This window comes from Oncorhynchus mykiss, chromosome 12, assembly GCF_013265735.2.
Source record: "Oncorhynchus mykiss isolate Arlee chromosome 12, USDA_OmykA_1.1, whole genome shotgun sequence".
Lineage (NCBI taxonomy): Eukaryota > Metazoa > Chordata > Actinopteri > Salmoniformes > Salmonidae > Oncorhynchus > Oncorhynchus mykiss.
This window is the reverse complement of record NC_048576.1, coordinates 83,544,811-83,568,530: the sequence shown is the minus strand read 5'-3', so window position 1 is coordinate 83,568,530 and position 23,720 is coordinate 83,544,811. Positions and strand designations below refer to the sequence as shown.

The following is a 23,720-nucleotide window of genomic DNA, read 5'->3' as shown; positions in this document are numbered from 1 at the left end:
TGATCGTTGACTACAGGAAAAGGTGGGCCAAACAGGCCCCCATTCACATCGACGGGGCTGTAGTGGAGTTTCAAGTTCCTTGGCATCCACATCACCAACAAACTAACATGGTCCAAGCACACCAAAACAGTCGGGAAGAGGGCACAACAAAACCTTTTCCCCCTCAGGAGACTGAAAAGATTAGGCATGGGTCCCTAGATCCTCAAAAAGTTATACAGCTGTCCCAACAAGAGCATCCTGACCGGTTGCATCCCGGCCTGGTATGTCAACTGCTCGGCATCTGACCGTAAGGTGCTACAGTGGGTAGTGCGAACGGCCCATTATATATATAATAGGCGGTGTCAGAGGCAAGCCCATAAAATTGTCAGAGACTCCAGTCACCCAGGTCATAGACTGTTTTCTCTGCTATGGCACGGCAAATGGTACCGGAGCCCCAAGTCTAGGACCAAAAGGCTCCTTAACAGCTTCTACCCCCAAGCCATAAGACTGCTGAACAATTAATCAAATGGCCACCAGACTATTTACATTGACCCCCCCCCCCCCCTCCATTTGTTTTGTACACTGCTGCTACTCGCTGTTTATTATCTATGCATAGTCACTTCACCCCTACCTACATGTACAAATTACCTCAACTAACCTGTACCATCAGTGCTGTGATGGGGATGGTCAGTGTCTCTCTGACTCAATACCGGTACCACCTGTACAGTATATAGCCTCGTTATTGTTATGTTATTGTGTTACTTTTTGCAATTTCTTTGCTTTAGTTTATTTGGTAAATATTTTCTTAACTCTTCTTGAATTGCACTGTTGGTTAAAGGCTTGTAAGTAAGCATTTCACGGTAATGTCTACACTTGTTGTATTCGGCGCATGTGACTAATAAAGTTTTTTGATTTGTATTGTATTAACTGCTGTATAAAGGTTGTGATGGGTCAGTAGTGCTGTGATGGGGATGGTCAGTGTCTCTCTGGTGCTCACTCAGGTCAGTGCTGTGATGGGGATGGTCAGTGTCTCTCTGGTGCTCACTCAGGTCAGTGCTGTGATGGGGATGGTCAGTGTCTCTCTGGTGCTCACTCAGGTCAGTGCTGTGATGGGGATGGTCAGTGTCTCTCTGGTGCTCACTCAGGTCAGTGCTGTGATGGGGATGGTCAGTGTGAGGTCTGTTGTCTCTCTGGTGCTCTCTCTCTCTCTTCTCTCCCTCCCTCACACTTTCTCTTATGCTCTCATAAATGCAATTTCAGAAATGCAAATGTCTTCCCTCAGGCCTAATTTTGCATGACTCACAATTAGATGAACCCTGGCCTTTTCTCTCTGTAGTCTTTTATCTAGCAGGGAACGTTTTTTTAGTAGTTTGTTACTTTTTATTACCGTCAGGGAAGACCTGTGGTTTAAATTGCCATGGATCCTTTATTATAGAAAGGAAGAATTAGTTTGATAAATTACACTTGAACTGATAGTAAAAGCTTCAAACGGTTTGTTCTGTTTCCTCTGTTTTCCAATGGCTGTCTTCTCCAGGGCAGGTTAGTGTATCGCTTGTCACCTGGTGACTGTCACACCTCACACACCACCATTGGTCAGTGTGAGGTCTGTTGTCTCTCTGGTGCTCACTCAGGTCAGTGCTGTGATGGGGATGGTCAGTGTCTCTCTGGTGCTCACTCAGGTCAGTGCTGTGATGGGGATGGTCAGTGTCTCTCTGGTGCTCACTCAGGTCAGTGTTGTGATGGGGATGGTCAGTGTCTCTCTGGTGCTCACTCAGGTCAGTGTTGTGATGGGGATGGTCAGTGTCTCTCTGGTGCTCACTCAGGTCAGTGCTGTGATGGGGATGGTCAGTGTCTCTCTGATGCTCACTCAGGTCAGTGCTGTGATGGGGATGGTCAGTGTCTCTCTGGTGCTCACTCAGGTCAGTGCTGTGATGGGGATGGTCAGTGTCTCTCTGGTGCTCACTCAGGTCAGTGCTATGATGGGGATGGTCAGTGTCTCTCTGGTGCTCACTCAGGTCAGTGCTGTGATGGGGATGGTCAGTGTCTCTCTGGTGCTCACTCAGGTAAGTGCTGTGATGGGGATGGTCAGTGTCTCTCTGGTGCTCACTCAGGTCAGTGCTGTGATGGGGATGGTCAGTGTCTATCTGGTGCTCACTCAGGTCAGTGCTCAAAAACATTAAAGGCACAATCAGTGATTTCAATAGCCTGGGCCACTGCCTTTCGTAAGCTGAAGGATGGATCACGGTTAATGTAAACACTGAAATTCGTAGAGCTATGGATGCAACGACTTGATCCATGAGATCAACATCATCATTTGATTGATTGTTATAAATGACATTCCCCGTCTTAGTACAAGTGTCTGTTTTACCCACAATGCAAGGTTGTATTACTTCATCCATTGTTTATCAATCATTGCATTTTCTCACTACAACCATTTGTAAATCAACAGTTGTTACAACAGCTGTTCCAAGTTGTTCCAAGTTCTTTGCAGTAGGTTTTTGTCATTTTAGTCGGTAAACAATTATTTTTGTTGTTTAAAAACATGTTTAATTAATGACCGTTGAACCACATTAAATCTTATAGATGATGTATTTAGAGAACAAAAATAATCAATCATCAATACTAATCAACCTTACCTCTGGTTCTATCTGACATGTTTCTTTGTTTCAAGCAATATTTGCCCTTTTTCCACTAATACAATTCAAAGATTTAATCTACCAAAGCAATTATTTTGAGCAATTATCTACTCTTACATCATAATGAGTAAAGCTTTTTGGGAAAGTAGCCGGGTTATTGCTAGGAGCGATGTGTTATTGTGTGGTTTGTTCTTCTTTGGCTCTGAAATAATGTTCTTTGTGAGTTTTTAGTGTGTTTTTCTTGTTTCCCTCCTTTAGATAACAATCACACTATAATCTATCCCACGGCTATATTTCCACTTTACTTCTTCTCTTCTGTGGCCCCCTCAAGTCTCAAAGCTGCCTCTTAGAAGCACATCAGGAGCAGAGTGACTTCTCAAATGATTTGTTCGTTGCTGTGGAAAGTTGCCATGGCTTCTTTCAGAGTTGGAGGGACTATAAAGAGACTCATAAATAGAGATATGGATGGTTGGTCGGCTGAAAGGGTGATCACCTTTAGTGTGTAGAGTAAGGAAATAACACTAGTGGGAAGAGGCAGGGTGATGGAATGAATAAGAGATGGGTAATTAACAGCAGACTGAAGGTAGGAGGAGGATGGGAGAGGGAAGATATGAGGGGATGGGAGAGGGAAGATAGGAGGGGATGGGAGAGGGAAGATAGGAGGGGATGGGAGAGGGAAGATAGGAGGGGATGGGAGAGGGAAGATAGGATGGGGATGGTAGAGGGAAGATAGGAGGGGGATGGGAGAGGGAAGATAGGATGGGGATGGGAGAGGAAAGATAGGAAGGGGATGGGAGAGGGAAGATAGGATGGGGATGGGAGAGGGAAGATGGGAGGGGGTTGGGAGAGGGAAGATATGAGGGGGATGGGAGAGGGAAGATAGGAGGAGGATGGGAGAGGGAAGATAGGAGGGGGATGGGAGAGGGAAGGTAGGAGGGGATGGGAGAGGGAAGATAGGAGGGGGATGGGAGAGGGAAGGTAGGAGGGGATGGGAGAGGGAAGATAGGAGGGGGATGGGAGAGGGAAGATAGGAGGAGGATGGGATAGGGAAGATAGGAGGAGGAGGGGGATGGGAGAGGGAAGGTAGGAGGAGGAGGGGGATGGGAGAGGGAAGGTAGGAGGAGGAGGGGGATGGGAGAGGGAAGGTAGAAGGAGGAGGAGGATGGGAGAGGGAAGGTAGGAGGGGGATGGGAGAGGGAAGATTGGATGGGGATGGGAGAGGGAAGATAGGAGGGGGATGGGAGAGGGAAGATAGGATGGGGATGGGAGAGGGAAGATAGGAGGGGGATGGGAGAGGGAAGATGGGAGGGGGTTGGGAGAGGGAAGATATGAGGGGGATGGGAGAGGGAAGATAGGAGGAGGATGGGATAGGGAAGATAGGAGGAGGAGGGGGATGGGAGAGGGAAGGTAGGAGGAGGAGGGGGATGGAAGAGGGAAGGTAGAAGGAGGAGGAGGATGGGAGAGGGAAGGTAGGAGGAGGAGGATGGGAGAGGGAAGGTAGGAGGAGGAGGGGGATGGGAGAGGGAAGATAGGAGGAGGAGGGGGATGGGGATGGGAGAGGGAAGGTAGGAGGAAGAGCCTGATAGGGTTTAGTTGTAAGTAAAACAGATTCATGTGTGGAAAACAGGGACAGGTGCCAGAAAGCAGAGCACTCACCATTTTTACTTTGTTTATCTAAATTTAATTTAGAGGCTGTTGCTGTACAGAAAGTTCCAGATCATAGTACTGACTGTGAAGAGGACTGTTCCATTACAAAGTGGAACATTTTCTAGAGCTAATGCTTTGATCTTATCAGTGCTAATGTAGGAATTAGTACGGACCCAGTTCAAATCCACTGCCACAATACCATACCATCTAAACCCCAGCCTGCCTAATGTACCATGGCTTTAGCTCTGTATCTAGTGATAATGAGGGTCATTGAATCATTTAAAGTGCGACACACACTGTTCCCAGATCTGCCGTATTCTTTAACTGTTATGACTCTGTTACCTATTTACATATATTGTGGTGTAGCAGGCAATGTGTACTATAAGGCCAGATGTTAATGAAGGGTAGAGCCTACAGTAAATATGTTATGGGACATGTGTGTTTCATGGTAATGGTTGTCTGCAGATAGGAGTAATCCATCTCTTTAGCCTCCCTACTGCCACTTTAATGGCAAGTGCATTGTGTAAAGTTTTCTCACTGCATTCAGTTGCAAATACGTATTTTACCCAATGGTGCATTTTACTCTCCTTGGTGTTTTTTTTAGCATTTGATCCAGCATGTTCATGTATACAAAGAGTAGGCTGACAGATCTACAGTGTGTGTGTGCAAACGCGCGTGTCTGAGAGAAATATCGACAGAGAGAAAGATGCTCCATCACCATAGCAACAAAGAGCAACGTCCCTATGTGCTAAGAGTGTATGGTTGCTAACGGTGCGTGTGTGTGTGTGTGTGTGTGTGTGTGTGTGTGTGTGTGTGTGTGTGTGTGTGTGTGTGTGTGTGTGTGCGTGTGACTGACTGACTGACTGACTGACTGACTGACTGAGGGACCACTATGTGGGGTCCTGGTTTTCATCTACAGTATTAAAACCCTGTGAAGACCCCCACCAGTAAGGAGATTAGATTGTGACCTGTGTGTGCTGGGCCTCTGTTTTCATCCTGTGTCTGGGCCATCCAGCGCTTCCTTCCTCTACGCCACTTTCTGTAGGATGAAAGAACAGAAGAAGTGGCCAATCTCTCATGAGGGGGTCTACCAGGAAATGAGATTTCTTGGTGACAGTGTGTATGTGTGCGTGCATGCTGGACTGGACTGTGTGTGTGTGTGTGTTCATATGTATGTATCCATGGAGTGCACTCACTACTCTTGTCTTTGTTTTGCATGTTATCCCATGTGACTGAGTTCCTTCCTGTATGTGTCCATATACCGATATAGGATCTTAATGGCATATGGAGGTGTATATTTCAGGCGTTGGCTGTGTGTGTACTATATGGTCTGTCTGGCAGTAGGGACTGAGGGGGGTGAGGGAGGAGAGAGCAGTAATTATGGACTCTTCATATTCAGCAGAACAGAGGGAAGTCATTTGTTGCTCTATATTTAATCAGCAGAGATAACGAGGCTGACTGCAGCTGCCATGGCAGGCTGACTGACTGGGGAAGACACACAGCGACATCATTTCCTCCTGTCTTTAATATAACCTAACCACACTGTTATTTATTTCCCAACTTATTGCTGCTGTTCCTATAACCATTATCACCTCTCTCTATGTCTCTCTCTCTCTCCACCTCTATTCTCTCACTCCACTCTCCTCTTTTCATTCTCGCTCTCTGTTGTCTCATTTCTTTCCTTTTATTTTCCCATATCTATCTACCTCTCCCTCAATCTCCACTACTCCCCCTCCCTTAACTTTGGTATTCACCTGTTACCCATCTTCCTCTTCACTGGTCATTCTCCATCCATCCCTCCCTCTCTCCATCCCTCCCTCTCTCCATCCCTCCCTCTCTCAGGGTGCAGGTAGAATTCTACGTGAATGAAAACACTTTCAAGGAGCGCCTCAAGCTGTTCTTCATCAAAAACCAAAGATCCAGTGAGTTGTCAATGTTCAGACAGGGAGTTCCTACTTATTGTCCTATAGACTGGCTGTCATTACATAATCCTTTCTGTTTGGGTGTTCCTTCACATGATTGGTTGCTTCGTTAAGTGCTCTGTCGGTGGTCTTCCCTGAGTGGTTTTGACTGTGTGTGACATGTTGTCCTTTTGCTCTAGGTATATTCCTGTATGTCTATATGTTCTGTATGTCCTATCAATGTCCTCTGTGTCCCATTCATTTTCTCAATAACCAAATGGCTGTGTTTACACTGGCAGCCCAATTCTGATCTTTTACCCAATTATTGACAAAAGATCTGATCGGATTGTTCAAAAGACCAATTAGTGGCAAAAGATCAGAATTGGGCTGCCTGTGTAAACACAGCCATTGATTGATGATAATGTATTATGTTTAATTAATTCATTCATTGACTTTATTGATTAAGTCCTTGACTTGCTGTGGTTGGTTTATGTGCTGCAGGTCTGAGGGTGAGGCTGTTCAACTTCTCTCTGAAAGTATTGAGCTGTCTCCTCTACATGGTCAGAGTCCTACTGGACGACCCACAGGAGGAGAGACAGGACTGGTGAGGAAGGGGGGGTAAATAAGCGTGGCTTTAGTATTGGAGAGGGAGTAGGGAGTATTGGTGGAGAGGGAGTGAGGAGTATCCATGGAGAGGGAGTGAGGGGTATCAGTGGAGAGGGAGTAGGGAGTATTGGTGGAGAGGGAGTGAAGAGTACCAGTGGAGAGGGAGTGAAGAGTACCAGTGGAGAGGTAGTGAGGAGTATCAGTGGAGAGGGAGTGAGGAGTATCAGTGGAGAGGGAGTGAGGAGTATTGGTGGAGAGGGAGTGAAGAGTACCAGTGGAGAGGGAGTGAGGAGTATCAGTGGAGAGGGAGTTATGACTATTGGTGGAGAGGGAGTTAGGAGTATTGGTGGAGAGGGAGTGAGGAGTATCGGTGGAGAGGGAGTTATGACTATTGGTGGAGAGGGAGTGAGGCGTATCAGTGGAGAGGGAGTTAGGACTATTGGTGGAGAGGGAGTTAGGAGTATTGGTGGAGAGGGAGTGAGGAGTATCGGTGGAGAGGGAGTGAGGCGTATCAGTGGAGAGGGAGTGAGGAGTATCGGTGGAGAGGGAGTGAGGCGTATCAGTGAAGAGGGAGTTAGGACTACTGGTGGAGAGGGAGTTAGGAGTATTGGTGGAGAGGGAGTGAGGAGTATCGGTGGAGAGGGAGTGAGGCGTATCAGTGGAGAGGGAGTGAGGAGTATCGGTGGAGAGGGAGTGAGGCGTATCAGTGGAGAGGGAGTTAGGACTATTGGTGGAGAGGGAGTTAGGAGTATTGGTGGAGAGGGAGTGAGGAGTATCGGTGGAGAGGGAGTTAGGAGTATTGGTGGAGAGGGAGTTAGGAGTATTGGTGGAGAGGGAGTGAGGAGTATCGGTGGAGAAGGAGTGAGGAGTATCGGTGGAGAGGGAGTGAGGAGTATCGGTGGAGAGGGAGTTAGGACTATTGGTGGAGAGGGAGTTAGGAGTATTGGTGGAGAGGGAGTGAGGAGTATCGGTGGAGAGGGAGTTAGGACTATTGGTGGAGAGGGAGTTAGGAGTATTGGTGGAGAGGGAGTTAGGACTATTGGTGGAGAGGGAGTTAGGAGTATTGGTGGAGAGGGAGTGAGGAGTATCGGTGGAGAGGGGAGTGAGGCGTATCAGTGGAGAGGGAGTTATGACTATTGGTGGAGAGGAAGTTAGGAGTATTGGTGGAGAGGGAGTGAGGAGTATCGGTGGAGAGGGAGTTAGGAGTATTGGTGGAGAGGGAGTTAGGAGTATTGGTGGAGAGGGAGTTAGGACTATTGGTGGAGAGGGAGTTAGGAGTATTGGTGGAGAGGGAGTTAGGAGTATTGGTGGAGAGGGAGTGAGGAGTATCGGTGGAGAGGGAGTGAGGAGTATTGGTGGAGAGGGAGTTAGGACTATTGGTGGAGAGGGAGTTAGGAGTATTGGTGGAGAGGGAGTGAGGAGTATCGGTGGAGAGGGGAGTGAGGCGTATCAGTGGAGAGGGAGTTATGACTATTGGTGGAGAGGGAGTTAGGAGTATTGGTGGAGAGGGAGTGAGGAGTATCAGTGGAGAGGGAGTTAGGAGTATTGGTGGAGAGGGAGTTAGGAGTATTGGTGGAGAGGGAGTTAGGAGTATTGGTGGAGAGGGAGTTAGGAGTATTGGTGGAGAGGGAGTTAGGACTATTGGTGGAGAGGGAGTTAGGAGTATTGGTGGAGAGGGAGTGAGGAGTATCGGTGGAGAGGGAGTTAGGAGTATCGGTGGAGAGGGAGTTAGGAGTATCGGTGGAGAGGGAGTTAGGAGTATCGGTGGAGAGGGAGTTAGGAGTATCGGTGGAGAGGTAGTGAGGAGTATCGGTGGAGAGGGAGTGAGGCGTATCAGTGGAGAGGGAGTGAGGAGTATCGGTGGAGAGGGAGTGAGGCGTATCAGTGGAGAGGACGTGAGGAGTATCGGTGGAGAGGGAGTTAGGAGTATTGGTGGAGAAGGAGTGAGGAGTATCGGTGGAGAGGGAGTGAGGCGTATCAGTGGAGAGGACGTGAGGAGTATTGGTGGAGAGGGAGTTAGGAGTATTGGTGGAGAGGGAGTTAGGAGTATTGGTGGAGAGGGAGTTAGGAGTATTGGTGGAGAGGGAGTTAGGAGTATTGGTGGAGAGGGAGTTAGGAGTATTGGTGGAGAGGACGTGAGGAGTATCGGTGGAGAGGGAGTTAGGAGTATTGGTGGAGAGGGAGTTAGGAGTATCGGTGGAGAGGGAGTGAGGAGTATCGGTGGAGAGGGAGTGAGGCGTATCAGTGGAGAGGACGTGAGGAGTATCGGTGGAGAGGGAGTTAGGAGTATTGGTGGAGAAGGAGTGAGGAGTATCGGTGGAGAGGGAGTGAGGCGTATCAGTGGAGAGGACGTGAGGAGTATTGGTGGAGAGGGAGTTAGGAGTATTGGTGGAGAGGGAGTGAGGAGTATCGGTGGAGAGGGGAGTGAGGCGTATCAGTGGAGAGGACGTGAGGAGTATTGGTGGAGAGTGGTCAGTCAGTACTTACTATGGAGCAAGAGGGATAGGTAAAGACGAGATGTAAGGTTAGGTTTAAGGTAGTTTCGCTTGGCCAGGGGCTGGGAGATAGAGACCAGATGTAGGGAAGGATAGTGGAAAGTGAAAGAGTAGGGGATAGAGAAATGGGTCATGTTGAGAGCACCGGCATTACAATTCTGGAGGAAACAGAGAGAGAGAAATTTGAGGTCATATAGGATGTGGTAGAGGAACACAGGAAGCTAAAACTCTTTGACTGTCCAAACATGACACGTTTCAGTCCTCTTGTTATGCATGTTTCCCCCTTTGGTCTGGCATGTTCCAAACATGACACGTTTCAGTCATCTTGTTATGCATGTTTCCCCCTGTAGTCTGGACTGTTCCAAACATGACACGTTTCAGTCCTCTTGTTGTGCATGTTTCCCCCTGTAGTCTGGACTGTTCCAAACATGACACGTTTCAGTCCTCTTGTTGTGCATGTTTCCCCCTGTAGTCTGGACTGTTCCAAACATGACACGTTTCAGTCCTCTTGTTGTGCATGTTTCCCCCTGTAGTCTGGACTGTTCCAAACATGACACGTTTCAGTCCTCTTGTTATGCCTGTTTCCCCCTGTAGTCTGGACTGTTCCAAACATGACACGTTTCAGTCCTCTTGTTATGCATGTTTCCCCCTGTAGTCTGGACTGTTCCAAACATGACACGTTTCAGTCCTCTTGTTATGCCTGTTTCCCCCTGTAGTCTGGACTGTTCCAAACATGACACGTTTCAGTCCTCTTGTTGTGCATGTTTCCCCCTGTAGTCTGGACTGTTCCAAACATGACACGTTTCAGTCCTCTTGTTATGCATGTTTCCCCCTTTAGTCTGGACTGTTCCAAACATGACACGTTTCAGTCCTCTTGTTATGCCTGTTTCCCCCTGTAGTCTGGACTGTTCCAAACATGACACGTTTCAGTCCTCTTGTTATGCTTGTTTCCCCCTGTAGTCTGGACTGTTCCAAACATGACACGTTTCAGTCCTCTTGTTATGCCTGTTTCCCCCTGTAGTCTGGACTGTTCCAAACATGACACGTTTCAGTCCTCTTGTTGTGCATGTTTCCCCCTGTAGTCTGGACTGTTCCAAACATGACACGTTTCAGTCCTCTTGTTGTGCATGTTTCCCCCTGTAGTCTGGACTGTTCCAAACATGACACGTTTCAGTCCTCTTGTTGTGCATGTTTCCCCCTGTAGTCTGGACTGTTCCAAACATGACACGTTTCAGTCCTCTTGTTATGCATGTTTCCCCCTGTAGTCTGGACTGTTCCAAACAGAATGCATCGGTCCACCCCAGCAGGACCCAGTTTGACTGGTAAGTTTACATGTTTATGTCCCATTCATCTTTAATGAGGAGCCAAGACTGGTCTGAGAGTCTAATACAGAGAGAGAGATGTTCATCTTGTGTCCACCACAGAGCACTGTAATGAGACCATGTACAACAGACAGTTAATAATACTGTGAGTAATAGAGAGGTTGGAGATGTAGACATGGTACATTATGCAGGTTGACGTTTATTGTCATGACTCTTGCCCTGGAGGCAGAACTGAGCGATTTCCGCTTGAAGGGTCAACTGCATAGAAAAAATGGGTTATATCCTAAAAATGTATGAAAACAAAAATGTGCTTTTTGGTCTTAATATAAAGTTATGGTTAGGCATTAGGGTTAGCAGTGTGGTTAAGTTTAGGGTTAGGTTTTGATGACTTTGTGGCTGTGCCAGCTAGTGACCATTCTGCCTCCAGGGCAAGAATCATGACAATAAATGCCAACCTGCAAACATTACATTATTGCAGTAGCACATTCGTTTGTCACAATGTTACCTGTATGGTTTTCATGCCAACATAATATGTACTGTATGTAGTATCCATATAACCTAATTAGCACCTGCTGTCTGTAAAACAATCAAAGACTGATACATGAAATATCTTGGGGCTGCTGTGAGTGTGTGCACTAGACCAGAGCCTGAAGGCTAAGTAAACAGAAACTATTTGAATTAGGAGTCTTGGGACTGATGATTTGCACTTAAAAGTGAACTTAGTTTGCACTCATCCAAAATGTCCTTACTAGGACTGGAATGTCCAGTGGTGTGGACTGAGATTCAAAGGCACGAGTGAGTGAGTGAGTGAGTGAGTGAGTGAGTGAGTGAGTGAGTGAGTGAGTGAGTGAGCGAGTGAGTGAGTGAGCGAGTGAGTGAGTGAGCGAGTAAATGACCAACAAACCGACCATCCAACTGACTATGTCCCAGATGTGACTGGGTCCTTGGGCTCTGCCTCCAGTCCTGCTCAGGGACATATTTATTTAATTGGCGGCTGGTGACACTGTGTAAACTCTGGCTATAAATGAATAAGGAGTATGACAGAGTGTGCTTAATAAAGACTTTGACTGGCCGTTGCTCCAGGCAGCACACTAAGAGGACACAAACACACACTCCAGGCAGCACACTAAGAGGACACAAACACACACTCCAGGCAGCACACTAAGAGGACACAAACACACACTCCAGGCAGCACACTAAGAGGACACAAACACACACTCCAGGCAGCACACTAAGAGGACACAAACACACACTCCAGGCAGCACACTAAGAGGACACAAACACACACTCCAGGCAGCACACTAAGAGGACACAAACACACACTCCAGGCAGCAGACTCAGAAGGCAGCAATGATAAGCCCCGCGAGGCCTCTGGATAGAGCCTCTTTCTCACAACAGAGCTGTAAATCTGCATTCATGTTATCTGCGAACATTGATTGTGATGCTTTTTCACAGAGGAAGTCTAATGGCAGCGGTAGTTCAGAACCACTCGCTTGTGAACAACATAATTACAAGAGGCGTTATGTCGTTGGATTGATCATATTTGAAAGGGAGTCCTTTTAATATTTACCCCTGTTACATCTCCTTTTTCTTTTATTCTCCCTCTTCTCCCTCCTTTCCTCTCCTCCCTCTGTGTCATGTATGATGTGCTCTCTTTGTTCTGTGTCTGCAGGTCTCTTATCATCTGGGTGAATAGGCCTCTGCCTCTGTGGGCTCTACAGGTCAGACACAATGTTGAACTGTCATATTAACAAGGCTGTCTGTACACACATGCAAGCACACACACACACGCACGTACACACACACACGCACGCACGCATGCACACGCACGCACACACGCACGCACGCACGCACACACACACACACACACACACACACACACACACACACACACACACACACACACACACACACACACACACACACACACACACACACACACACACACACACACACACTCTCTCTCTCTCTGGTTTATTGCTTCACTTTAACTTCTTATTGATGGAGTTCAATCATCAAAATTATGATTCCACCCACTCTCTGTCTCTCTCACTCTCTATTGCTGTTACTACTCCAATCTTTATCTCTCTCTTTCTTTCTCTCTCTCTCTCTCCTTTCATCTCTCTCCAGGTGCTTGTAGCTTTCATCAGCTTTTTCGAGACCATGTTGCTTGTGTACCTCAGCTACAAGGTGAGTACACTGTAAATCTGTTCCCTGTAAATGTACAGAATTATACTGGAACCAGAGTTGCCAACTTAACATTGTAATTTTGCTGTAATATATTTTACAGTACTATTTCCCTTAAAACAGATTACAGCATCCCAAAATTACAGTATTGTGCTGGTATCTCTGGTGCCAGGTCAATGCTGTAAATTTACAGTGAAATTCTCACTGAAATCTAAATGTAAGAAAAACTTAATTTGTACGTAAAATAAATATATTTAAATTGGTAACAATATTAACAACAAATTACACAAAATAATTGACTATAGAAGTAACAACAGTTGACACATGTAAGTTAAGTTACACAGTTAACCAAATAAGAGCAACACTACAACACTAATTTAAAAACAATATTGTTTGCCTGTGTGTGGGACGTGTGGGTAGACAGAGACTAAGAGAGAGAGGAAGTTCAAATTGGGATTGGGTACAATCCTAGACCTATGATCAGGGGCAAACTCTATTCGGGGTAAGGGTGTTCAGAGGCGGTGAAACACACAACGGGACAGTATGTACAGTAGAGCATCCAGGAGAGAGAAGTCAGCGCTGAATCAGGTGTTCATCATGGGGCTCCTTAACAATCCTCCTCAGTTCTGATTTGTCAGCTCTTCTCACCCTTAGGACAAGCATAGAACAATACATAATAGAATGAGAGACAGAGAGACAGAGAGCACCAGGGATGTTACCCTGAGGGTTAAAAGATAGGTGACAAGGGACATATCAAGCTGGTGTTGTGTGTGCGTGTACTTACCTCACTAGAGGTCATTCAAACTGAGAGCCCAGTGAACCCAATCAAATCAAATCAAATCAAATTTTATTTGTCACATACACATGGTTAGCAGATGTTAATGCGAGTGTAGCGAAATGCTTGTGCTTCTAGTTCCGACAATGTAGTAATAACAAGTAATCTAACTAACAATTCCAAAACTACTGTCTTGTACACAGTGTAAGGGGATAAAGAATATGTACATAAGGATATATGAATGAGTGATGGTACAGAGCAGCATAGGCAAGATACAGTAGATGGTATCGAGTACAGTATATACATATGAGATGAGTATGTAAACAAAGTGGCATAGTTAAAGTGGCTAGTGATACATGTATTACATAAGAATACAGTCGATAATATAGAGTACAGTATATACGTATGCATATGAGATGAATAATGTAGGGTAAGTAACATTATATAAGGTAGCATTGTTTAAAGTGGCTAGTGATATATTTACATCATTTCCCATCAATTCCCATTATTAAAGTGGCTGGAGTTGAGTCAGTGTCAGTGTGTTGGCAGCAGCCACTCAATGTTAGTGGTGGCTGTTTAACAGTCTGATGGCCTTGAGATAGAAGCTGTTTTTCAGTCTCTCGGTCCCAGCTTTGATGCACCTGTACTGACCTCGCCTTCTGGATGATAGCGGGGTGAACAGGCAGTGGCTCGGGTGGTTGATGTCCTTGATGATCTTTATGGCCTTCCTGTGACATCGGGTGGTGTAGGTGTCCTGGAGGGCAGGTAGTTTGCCCCCGGTGATGCGTTGTGCAGACCTCACTACCCTCTGGAGAGCCTTACGGTTGAGGGCGGAGCAGTTGCCGTACCAGGCGGTGATACAGCCCGACAGGATGCTCTCGATTGTGCATCTGTAGAAGTTTGTGAGTGCTTTTGGTGACAAGCCAAATTTCTTCAGCCTCCTGAGGTTGAAGAGGCGCTGCTGCGCCTTCTTCACAATGCTGTCTGTGTGAGTGGACCAATTCAGTTTGTCTGTGATGTGTATGCCGAGGAACTTAAAACTTGCTACCCTCTCCACTACTGTTCCATCGATGTGGATAGGGGGGTGTTCCCTCTGCTGTTTCCTGAAGTCCACAATCATCTCCTTAGTTTTGTTGACGTTGAGTGTGAGGTTATTTTCCTGACACCACACTCCGAGGGCCCTCACCTCCTCCCTGTAGGCCGTCTCGTCGTTGTTGGTAATCAAGCCTAACACTGTTGTGTCGTCCGCAAACTTGATGATTGAGTTGGAGGCGTGCGTGGCCACGCAGTCGTGGGTGAACAAGGAGTACAGGAGAGGGCTCAGAACGCACCCTTGTGGGGCCCCAGTGTTGAGGATCAGCGGGGAGGAGATGTTGTTGCCTACCCTCACCACCTGGGGGCGGCCCGTCAGGAAGTCTAGTACCCAGTTGCACAGGGCGGGGTCGAGACCCAGGGTCTCGAGCTTGATGACGAGCTTGGAGGGTACTATGGTGTTGAATGCCGAGCTGTAGTCGATGAACAGCATTCTCACATAGGTATTCCTCTTGTCCAGATGGGTTAGGGCAGTGTGCAGTGTGGTTGAGATTGCATCGTCTGTGGACCTATTTGGGCGGTAAGCAAATTGGAGTAGGTCTAGGGTGTCAGGTAGGGTGGAGGTGATATGGTCCTTGACTAGTCTCTCAAAGCACTTCATGATGACGGAAGTGAGTGCTACGGGGCGGTAGTCGTTTAGCTCAGTTACCTTAGCTTTCTTGGGAACAGGAACAATGGTGGCCCTCTTGAAGCATGTGGGAACAGCAGACTGGTATAGGGATTGATTGAATATGTCCGTAAACACACCGGCCAGCTGGTCTGCGCATGCTCTGAGGGCGCAGCTGGGGATGCCGTCTGGGCCTGCAGCCTTGCGAGGGTTAACACACAGGGTTGTGACATCTGAGAACACTGTGTCCCTGTGTTGTTGCCGTTCATGCTCTCCCCTTTGAGTAGCCTGTATCAAGGTGACATCTAGATGGCTACCAATATCAGTTATTTATTGTGTAGGCTGCTATCCCATTTGAAATATAATCCTGGGGCGGAAAAAATTGGCACTTTACTAGCTACCGCCGGCAACACTGTGTTACAGCTGCTCAGTGGCAAGCACCTTAGGTCGGCAAACACCTCGATACAATACAGGTGCAGTGCTCATTCCAATCCGCTTTGGTGGCTCCCGACTGGTGTAACAGCCCACGACGTGGTTTATGTGTCAAATTCAGCCTGTCAATCAGGAAAAATAAACGCTGCGAAGGTAATAATATGGGTAATATCTTTTGAACTGCTAGAAACAAACCATTATCTCTGTAGTAGCGGTGAAAACATAACAGTCCCTAATCTGTGCTCAGCTTATCCTCTATGGCACTCAGAGGTGTACCTAAAAGCCTATAATCACAACAGTTATTATCTGGGTTGTGTCAACTTGAGCTAGCTAACTAGCTGGCTAGATAGATAGAAAGCAAACGTTAGCCAGCTAGCTAGCTAGGTTAGCTAAGAAAAATGGCAGTAATTCAACGTTAGCTAGCAATAAAAATACTTATAAACAAATCAAGGCACCTACCCAGAAGCTGCTGAAAATATTCTTCCACTTCACAGCTGCTTCAAGAAGATATTTACTAAAATAGTAATGTGTCTCACCCGACAGGTTGGCGCCTGAAACTGATCATTTGAATCTACAGTAGGCATAAGCTATTAGTGTAAAAAAAATACAATATGTTAGAGTAATTTTTACAGGAAGCTTCCAATTACAGTCAATAACAGTATTTTTGACCTGTTCACCGGATGTTCTACCTTGTCCCGGACCTGCTACTTTGGACCCTCTCTCTACCGCACCTGCTGTCTCTAACTCTGAATGATCGGCTATGAAAAGCCAACTGACATTCACTCCTGAGGTGCTGACCTGCACCCTCTACACACCACTGTGATTATTATTATCTGACCCTGCTGGTCATCTATGAGCATTTGAACATCTTGACCATGTACTGTTATAATCTCCACCCGGCACAGCCAGAAGAGGACTGGCCACCCCTCATAGCCTGGTTCCTCTCCAGGTTTCTTCCCTAGCCACTGTGCTTCTACATCTGCATTTCTTGCTGTTTGGGGTTTTAGGCTGGGTTTCTGTATAGCACTTTGTGACATCGGCTGATGTAAAAAGGGCTTTGTAAATAAACTTGATTGATTGATTGATTCTTTTTCAGCATTTTACCATAATGCAGTGCTATCTACAGCATTAATTCTGTAAAACACATGTATTGTATTTTACTGGGAGTTCTACAGTGTTTTAGTGTTGGGATTACAGCAACTGAGTCCCTTCACAGACACTGCTGGAGATGGATAGCTATTTTGGTGCCCCACAAAACAACAAGCCTCAGTCTGTGTATGTCTATGTAGATACACGTGACATGTCCTGGGGGAATGTACTTTACATCTCATCATTTGATCCTCTGATATACAGTCTAGATTAAGCATATATCTGAGCAGGGCCGTCTCCAGGCATAAGTGACGTAAGGGGTTGCTTAGGGCCCCCGGTACCCACATTTGTTTTGGGGGGGTGGGACTCAGTCGAGGTCTCAAATTACTGTTGAGAGTTAGAATAGTAGAATAACCAAGGTTCACTTTCGAAAAGTGGTTGTGCATCAGCAGTTTTTCTATTGTTATGTCAGTCACTGACTGTCACTCAATTCACCAGGTCAGCTAACGATTGTTAGATTGGTAAGTTAGGCTAGCCAGCTATCTAAACTTGTAGCATAATCATAGCTGAATACCGACCAAGCACGCAGGGCACGTGCCCAGTTGCCCTGACCTCCAAGAGGCCCCCATTGATTTTCTTGATCACTTTCACTCAGATATCATTAACATGTGTAGAATTACATGACATGTGTTATAAAAATGGTTAAACTTCTCTCCGCGCCATTGCAAAATATGTAGAATTGCAGAAAGCTTGCTTTAAAACTGCACCATTATATCTACTCCCCCTGTCAAAATATGTAGAATTGCAGAAAGCTTGCTTTAAAGCTGCACCATTATATCTACTCCCCCTGTCAAAATATGTAGAATTGCAGAAAGCTTGCTTTAAAACTGCACCATTATATCTACTCCCCCTGTCAAAATATGTAGAATTGCAGAAAGCTTGCTTTAAAGCTGCACCATTATATCTACTCCCCCTGTCAAAATATGTAGAATTGCAGAAAGCTTGCTTTAAAGCTGCACCATTTTATCTACTCCCCCTGTCAAAATGTGTTTAATTGTAGGAAATTAACTTTAAAACTTAAATTCAAGAGGGGGGGCTGTAAAGAGGGAGGCCACTAAAATGGTTTGGGGGGGGGGGGGGCAACCAAATCGCGCTTAGGACCCCTAAAAGCTCGGGCCGACCCTGTATTTGAGGAGCCTCAACAGGCTCTCCCTATTGAATGATGCATGAGAGTGACTGGGATAAAGGAATCCCCCCAGAGAGAGGCAGCGTGTGATCTGATCCCCCATGGAGGGTTACCCAGCATCCCTGCTCTTTGATGTACGTAGCAAACTAGCGGTGTGTCTATTGGTCTGTGGAGCTGTCACACCATGGCTCACACTGCCTAGCCTGCTACAGTGTCAGTCAGGGGGCAAGGAGGGGGTGGAGGTTTTAATGCTTAAACCTCATCGATAACTCTGTGGACATACACAAGGCCTGGTTCTGGCTGTCCACCCACACAAACCAGGTCTCTGGTTAGCTATAAGCAAGCTGTGGCTGAACACATAAAAAAGCGACATGATATTTGACATCTTAATTGTACAAGAAGCTTACAGACTGAAACCTGAGTAATGCCTCCTTTTTAAGTGGAAGTGAACAGGTAGAAAAGGAGGGTCACCCTTGTCCATGTCCGTGTTCAACAGTGTAAACGTCTCATTCACAAATCCAGTCAAAGGAACACTTTATCTGGTCATCCCCGAAGTTTCTCTGACCTCCGTGTGTTGTTGTGTTTCCAGGGCAACATTTGGGAGCAAGTGTTGCGTGTTCCCTTCATCCTGGAGATGATCAGTGCTGTTCCCTTTGTGATCACTGTGAGTCCAATCAAACGCATGCATTATGGAACATTATGCCTAGTGTGCTATTTGTTCTTTGATCGTGTTGTACAGTAGTTTCAACCCTGTACAGGGAATACATTTCACACAATATATAGGATGTTGCATGCCTGTACTCAGTAAGATACTCTACCCTATGTTGTTGCTGCAAATGCTCCTTCCCCACTGGCTATTTTTCCCTTCAATATCTCACCAAACTTACAAAAGATAAGGACCTTTGATAAGGCATGATGATGAATAATGCCGTTAGCACTCACCAAAACACAGACTAAATCTCTTTCTCCTTCAGGTGATTTTGCCCTCCCTCAGAAATCTGTTCATCCCTGTGTTTCTCAACTGCTGGCTGGCCAAACATGCCTTGGAGAACATGATAGTGAGAAAATACATATTTATTGCTCAGTTTATGTCACTCCATCTCTCCATCTCACAACTGTTCTCTCAGGTGTTTCTTTATCTCATCTCTTCCACTGTTTCTTTCAGATGAAATCTCTGCACCTCTTAAAAACATTGTTCTCTATTTCTCTTTATACCACAAGTTTTGACTCCCACTCATTCTTACAGATGTAAGTGCATGTATTCTCTATTATTTTCTTGTATTATACACATCATATTCCTTTTGTCCTTGTCCCTCAATTATCTTTACGAAGATGCAGTGGCTTTACACTTATCCTCCCCACGTCACAACAGTATATTTTTCTTATCACCCTTCTCTCTCTCTCACTCTCTGCCCATGTTTCTCTCTCTCTCTCACTCTCTGCCCATGTTTCTCTCTCTCTCTCTCTCTCTCTCTCTCTCTGCCCATGTTTCTCTCTCTCTTTCTCTCTCTCTCTCTCTCTCTCTCTCTCTCTCTCTCTCTCTGCCCATGTTTCTCTCTCTCTCTCTCTCTCTCTCTCTCTCTCTCTCTCTCTCTCTCTCTCTCTCTCTCTCTCTCTCTCTGTGTGTGTCTCTGTCTCTCTCTGTCTCTCTCCCCCGCTGTGTTTCAGAATGATCTGCACCGGGCCATCCAGCGTACTCACTCAGCTATGTTCAACCAGGTCCTCATCCTCATCTGCACCCTGGTCTGCCTCATGTTCACCTGGTGGGTCACCACAATCACTGCTAGCAATCACTGGGAGGAAGAGTTTTTTCCCCCTCTACTTAAGCCCAATGGCAGGTATAGGAATGGTGTAGCAGTATTGAGTGGTTGGTAGAGGCTAGCTTGGAGTAATAGCCTAGGCTGATATAGCATAATATTAGGTCCTGGAGGTCTGAAAAGCTTCCTATATGAGACTGGCTGACCTTATCACTACTGACAGCACAATGTTGACCCAACCGGCCCTTCAGCTCTGGGTAAACACACACTAGTCATATACACACTGTGCACAAACACTTTGCTGTTGACAGACGACAGACGTGCATGCCCGCACACACACACACACACACACACACACACACACACACACACACACACAGTAGTTCCCTCTGGTCTTCTCATGCTTACTTCCTCCTTCCCATCTGTCCATCTCTCTCTCCTCCTGTTCCTCCCCTCCCCCTCTGTCTCCCCTCTCAATCCCCATCATAATTGGCTTTCTTCCTCTCCTCAATCTCTTCCCCTTCTACATCAACCTCTCTTCACCTCTCCATCACCTCCATCCTTTTCTTCTCTCTTCAACAACTCTCCTTCCTATTGTCCCTCTTCTCCCTCTTCCCCTCCACCTCCCCCTCCTCCATCCACATCCTCCATCTCCACCTCCTTCTACACCTCTTCCTCCTCCTTCTCCGCTTCTTCCTCTTCCTCCACCTCCTCCTCCACCACCTCCACCTCTCCTCAGTATATGTGGGATCCAGCACCTAGAGCGAGCAGGAAACAACCTGACTCTGTTTGACTCTCTCTACTTCTGCGTGGTCACCTTCTCTACTGTGGGCTTCGGTGATGTCACGCCCCAGATATGGCCTTCTCAGCTGCTAGTGGTCATCATGATCTGTGTGGCGCTCATCGTGCTTCCCATACAGGTGAGGGGAAAATCCCATTGCTGTTGTTGTTGTTGTTTTCATTGTATTTTTATGGATCATTTAGCTGGTGCTATTTTCCAGTATTTCTCCCTGATGTATTCCCCACACATACGGCTGAGGGGAGGATTCGACCGAACAATAATATTGTACATCAGATATTCCAATTATACAGAAGAGCATAGTGTCACTGTTTCAGTGAATCTGTCATTTCCTGCCCATAGTAGTATCCCTCTCCTCTCCCCATGTCCCATTACTATCATTTCAGTTGTGATAATAGGAACCTTTTATGTGTGTGTGTGCGTGTGTGTGTGTGTGTGTGTGTGTGTGCGCGTGTGTGTGTGTGTGGTCTGAGCCGCTGTACTGTTGTGCTCTGGGAGGCATGTTTGAGCAGGACAGGAAATGGCACACAGAGCCATGTAGCCCTCTCACTCCCTCTCCCTGTCTTTCATCCATAAATACCCCCTGACATTTACTGGCTGCCCAACACCTCCTCACCCCCTCTGAGTGTGTGGGTTTCAGAACCTCCAGTCTCCCTCCCTGCCATCCAGCCTGTCTGATGCATGGGGATGCCACAGAGCACATTAACATGCAGTCAGCCTCCTGGTTCAAATATAAACAACTGTTCATCACTACTTACCTACTGTCTGTCTATCACTACGTCAACCCACCTAGGTCTGTCTATCACTACCTCAACCTACCTACTGTCTGTCTATCACTACCTCAACCCACCTACTGTCTATCTATCACTACCTCACCCTACCTACTTTCTATCTATCACTACCTCAACCTACCTACTGTCTGTCTATCATTACCTCAACCCACCTACTGTCTATCTATCACTACCTCAACCTACCTACTGTCTATCTATCACTACCTCAACCCACCTACTATCTATCACTACCTCAACCCACCTACTGTCTATCTATCACTACCTCAACCTACCTACTGTCTGTCTATCATTACCTCAACCCACCTACTGTCTATCTATCTATCACTACCTCAACCCACCTACTGTCTATCTATCACTACCTCACCCTACCTACTTTCTATCTATCACTACCTCAACCTACCTACTGTCTATCTATCACTACCTCAACCTACCTACTGTCTGTCAATCACTACCTCAACCTACCTACTGTCTGTCTATCACTACCTCAACCCACCTACTATCTATCACTACCTCAACCTACCTACTGTCTATCTATCACTACCTCAACCTACCTACTGTCTATCTATCACTACCTCAACCCACCTACTGTCTTTCACTACCTCAACCCACCTACTGCCTTTCACTACCTCAACCCACCTACTGTCTTTCACTACCTCAACCCACCTACGGTCTATCTATCACTACCTCAAACCACCTACGGTCTATCTATCACTACCTCAACCCACCTACTGTCTTTCACTACCTCAACCCACCTACTGTCTTTCACTACCTCAAACCACCTACTGTCTTTCACTACCTCAACCCACCTACTGTCTTTCACTACCTCAACCCACCTACTGTCTTTCACTACCTCAACCCACCTACTGTCTTTCACTACCTCAACCCACCTACGGTCTGTCTATCACTACCTCAACCTACCTACTATCTATCACTACCTCAACCTACCTACTGTCTGTCTATCACTACCTCAACCCACCTACTGTCTATCTATCACTACCTCAACCCACCTACTGTCTTTCACTACCTCAACCCACCTACTGTCTTTCACTACCTCAACCCACCTACTGTCTTTCACTACCTCAACCCACCTACTGTCTTTCACTACCTCAAACCACCTACTGTCTTTCACTACCTCAACCCACCTACGGTCTATCTATCACTACCTCAACCCACCTACTGTCTTTCACTACCTCAACCCACCTACTGTCTATCACTACCTCAACCCACCTACTGTCTTTCACTACCTCAACCCACCTATGGTCTGTCTTTCACTACCTCAACCCACCTACTGTCTGTCTTTCACTACCTCAACCCACCTACTGTCTTTCACTACCTCAACCCACCTACTGTCTTTCACTACCTCAAACCACCTACGGTCTGTCTATCACTACCTCAACCCACCTACTGTCTTTCACTACCTCAAACCACCTACGGTCTATCTATCCCTACCTCAACCCACCTACGGTCTATCTATCACTACCTCAAACCACCTACGGTCTATCTATCACTACCTCAACCCACCTACGGTCTATCTATCACTACCTCAAACCACCTACGGTCTATCTATCACTACCTCAAACCACCTACGGTCTATCTATCACTACCTCAACCCACCTACTGTCTTTCACTACCTCAAATCACCTACGGTCTATCTATCACTACCTCAACCCACCTACGGTCTATCTATCACTACCTCAAACCACCTACGGTCTATCTATCACTACCTCAAACCACCTACGGTCTATCTATCACTACCTCAAACCACCTACGGTCTATCTATTACTACCTCAACCCACCTACTGTCTTTCACTACCTCAACCCACCTACTGTCTTTCACTACCTCAAACCACCTACTGTCTATCTATCACTACCTCAAACCACCTACTGTCTGTCATTATCACTACCTCAACATACCTACTGTCTGTCTATCCCTACCTCAACCCACCTACTGTCTTTCACTACCTCAACCCACCTACTGTCTTTCACTACCTCAAACCACCTACTATCTATCACTACCTCAACCTACCTACTGTCTGTCTATTACTACCTCAACCCACCTACTGTCTTTCACTACCTCAAACCACCTACTGTCTATCTAGCACTACCTCAAACCACCTACGGTCTATCTATCACTACCTCAACCCACCTACTGTCTTTCACTACCTCAACCCACCTACTGTCTTTCACTACCTCAAACCACCTACTGTTTTTCACTACCTCAACCCACCTACTGTCTTTCACTACCTCAACCCACCTACGGTCTGTCTATCACTACCTCAACCCACCTACTATCTATCACTACCTCAACCTACCTACTGTCTGTCTATCACTACCTCAACCCACCTACTATCTATCACTACCTCAATCCTCCTACGGTCTATCTATCACTACCTCAACCCACCTACTGTCTTTCACTACC

General features: G+C 46.5%; 1 protein-coding gene across 1 annotated transcript in view; it reads left to right on the top strand.

Annotated features, from left to right (window-relative positions):
* LOC110539004 (potassium channel subfamily T member 2) overlaps nucleotides 1-23,720 on the top strand; it is a 90,429-nt gene that overhangs the window by 20,727 nt on the left and 45,982 nt on the right. The window contains exons 2-10 of the mRNA XM_036938831.1: nucleotides 6,105-6,184; nucleotides 6,665-6,767; nucleotides 10,530-10,586; nucleotides 12,259-12,307; nucleotides 12,717-12,776; nucleotides 18,544-18,618; nucleotides 18,929-19,012; nucleotides 19,623-19,717; nucleotides 20,451-20,631. Of these exons, the coding sequence (XP_036794726.1) occupies nucleotides 6,105-6,184; nucleotides 6,665-6,767; nucleotides 10,530-10,586; nucleotides 12,259-12,307; nucleotides 12,717-12,776; nucleotides 18,544-18,618; nucleotides 18,929-19,012; nucleotides 19,623-19,717; nucleotides 20,451-20,631 (784 nt within the window). The remainder of the gene's footprint in view (nucleotides 1-6,104; nucleotides 6,185-6,664; nucleotides 6,768-10,529; nucleotides 10,587-12,258; nucleotides 12,308-12,716; nucleotides 12,777-18,543; nucleotides 18,619-18,928; nucleotides 19,013-19,622; nucleotides 19,718-20,450; nucleotides 20,632-23,720) is intronic.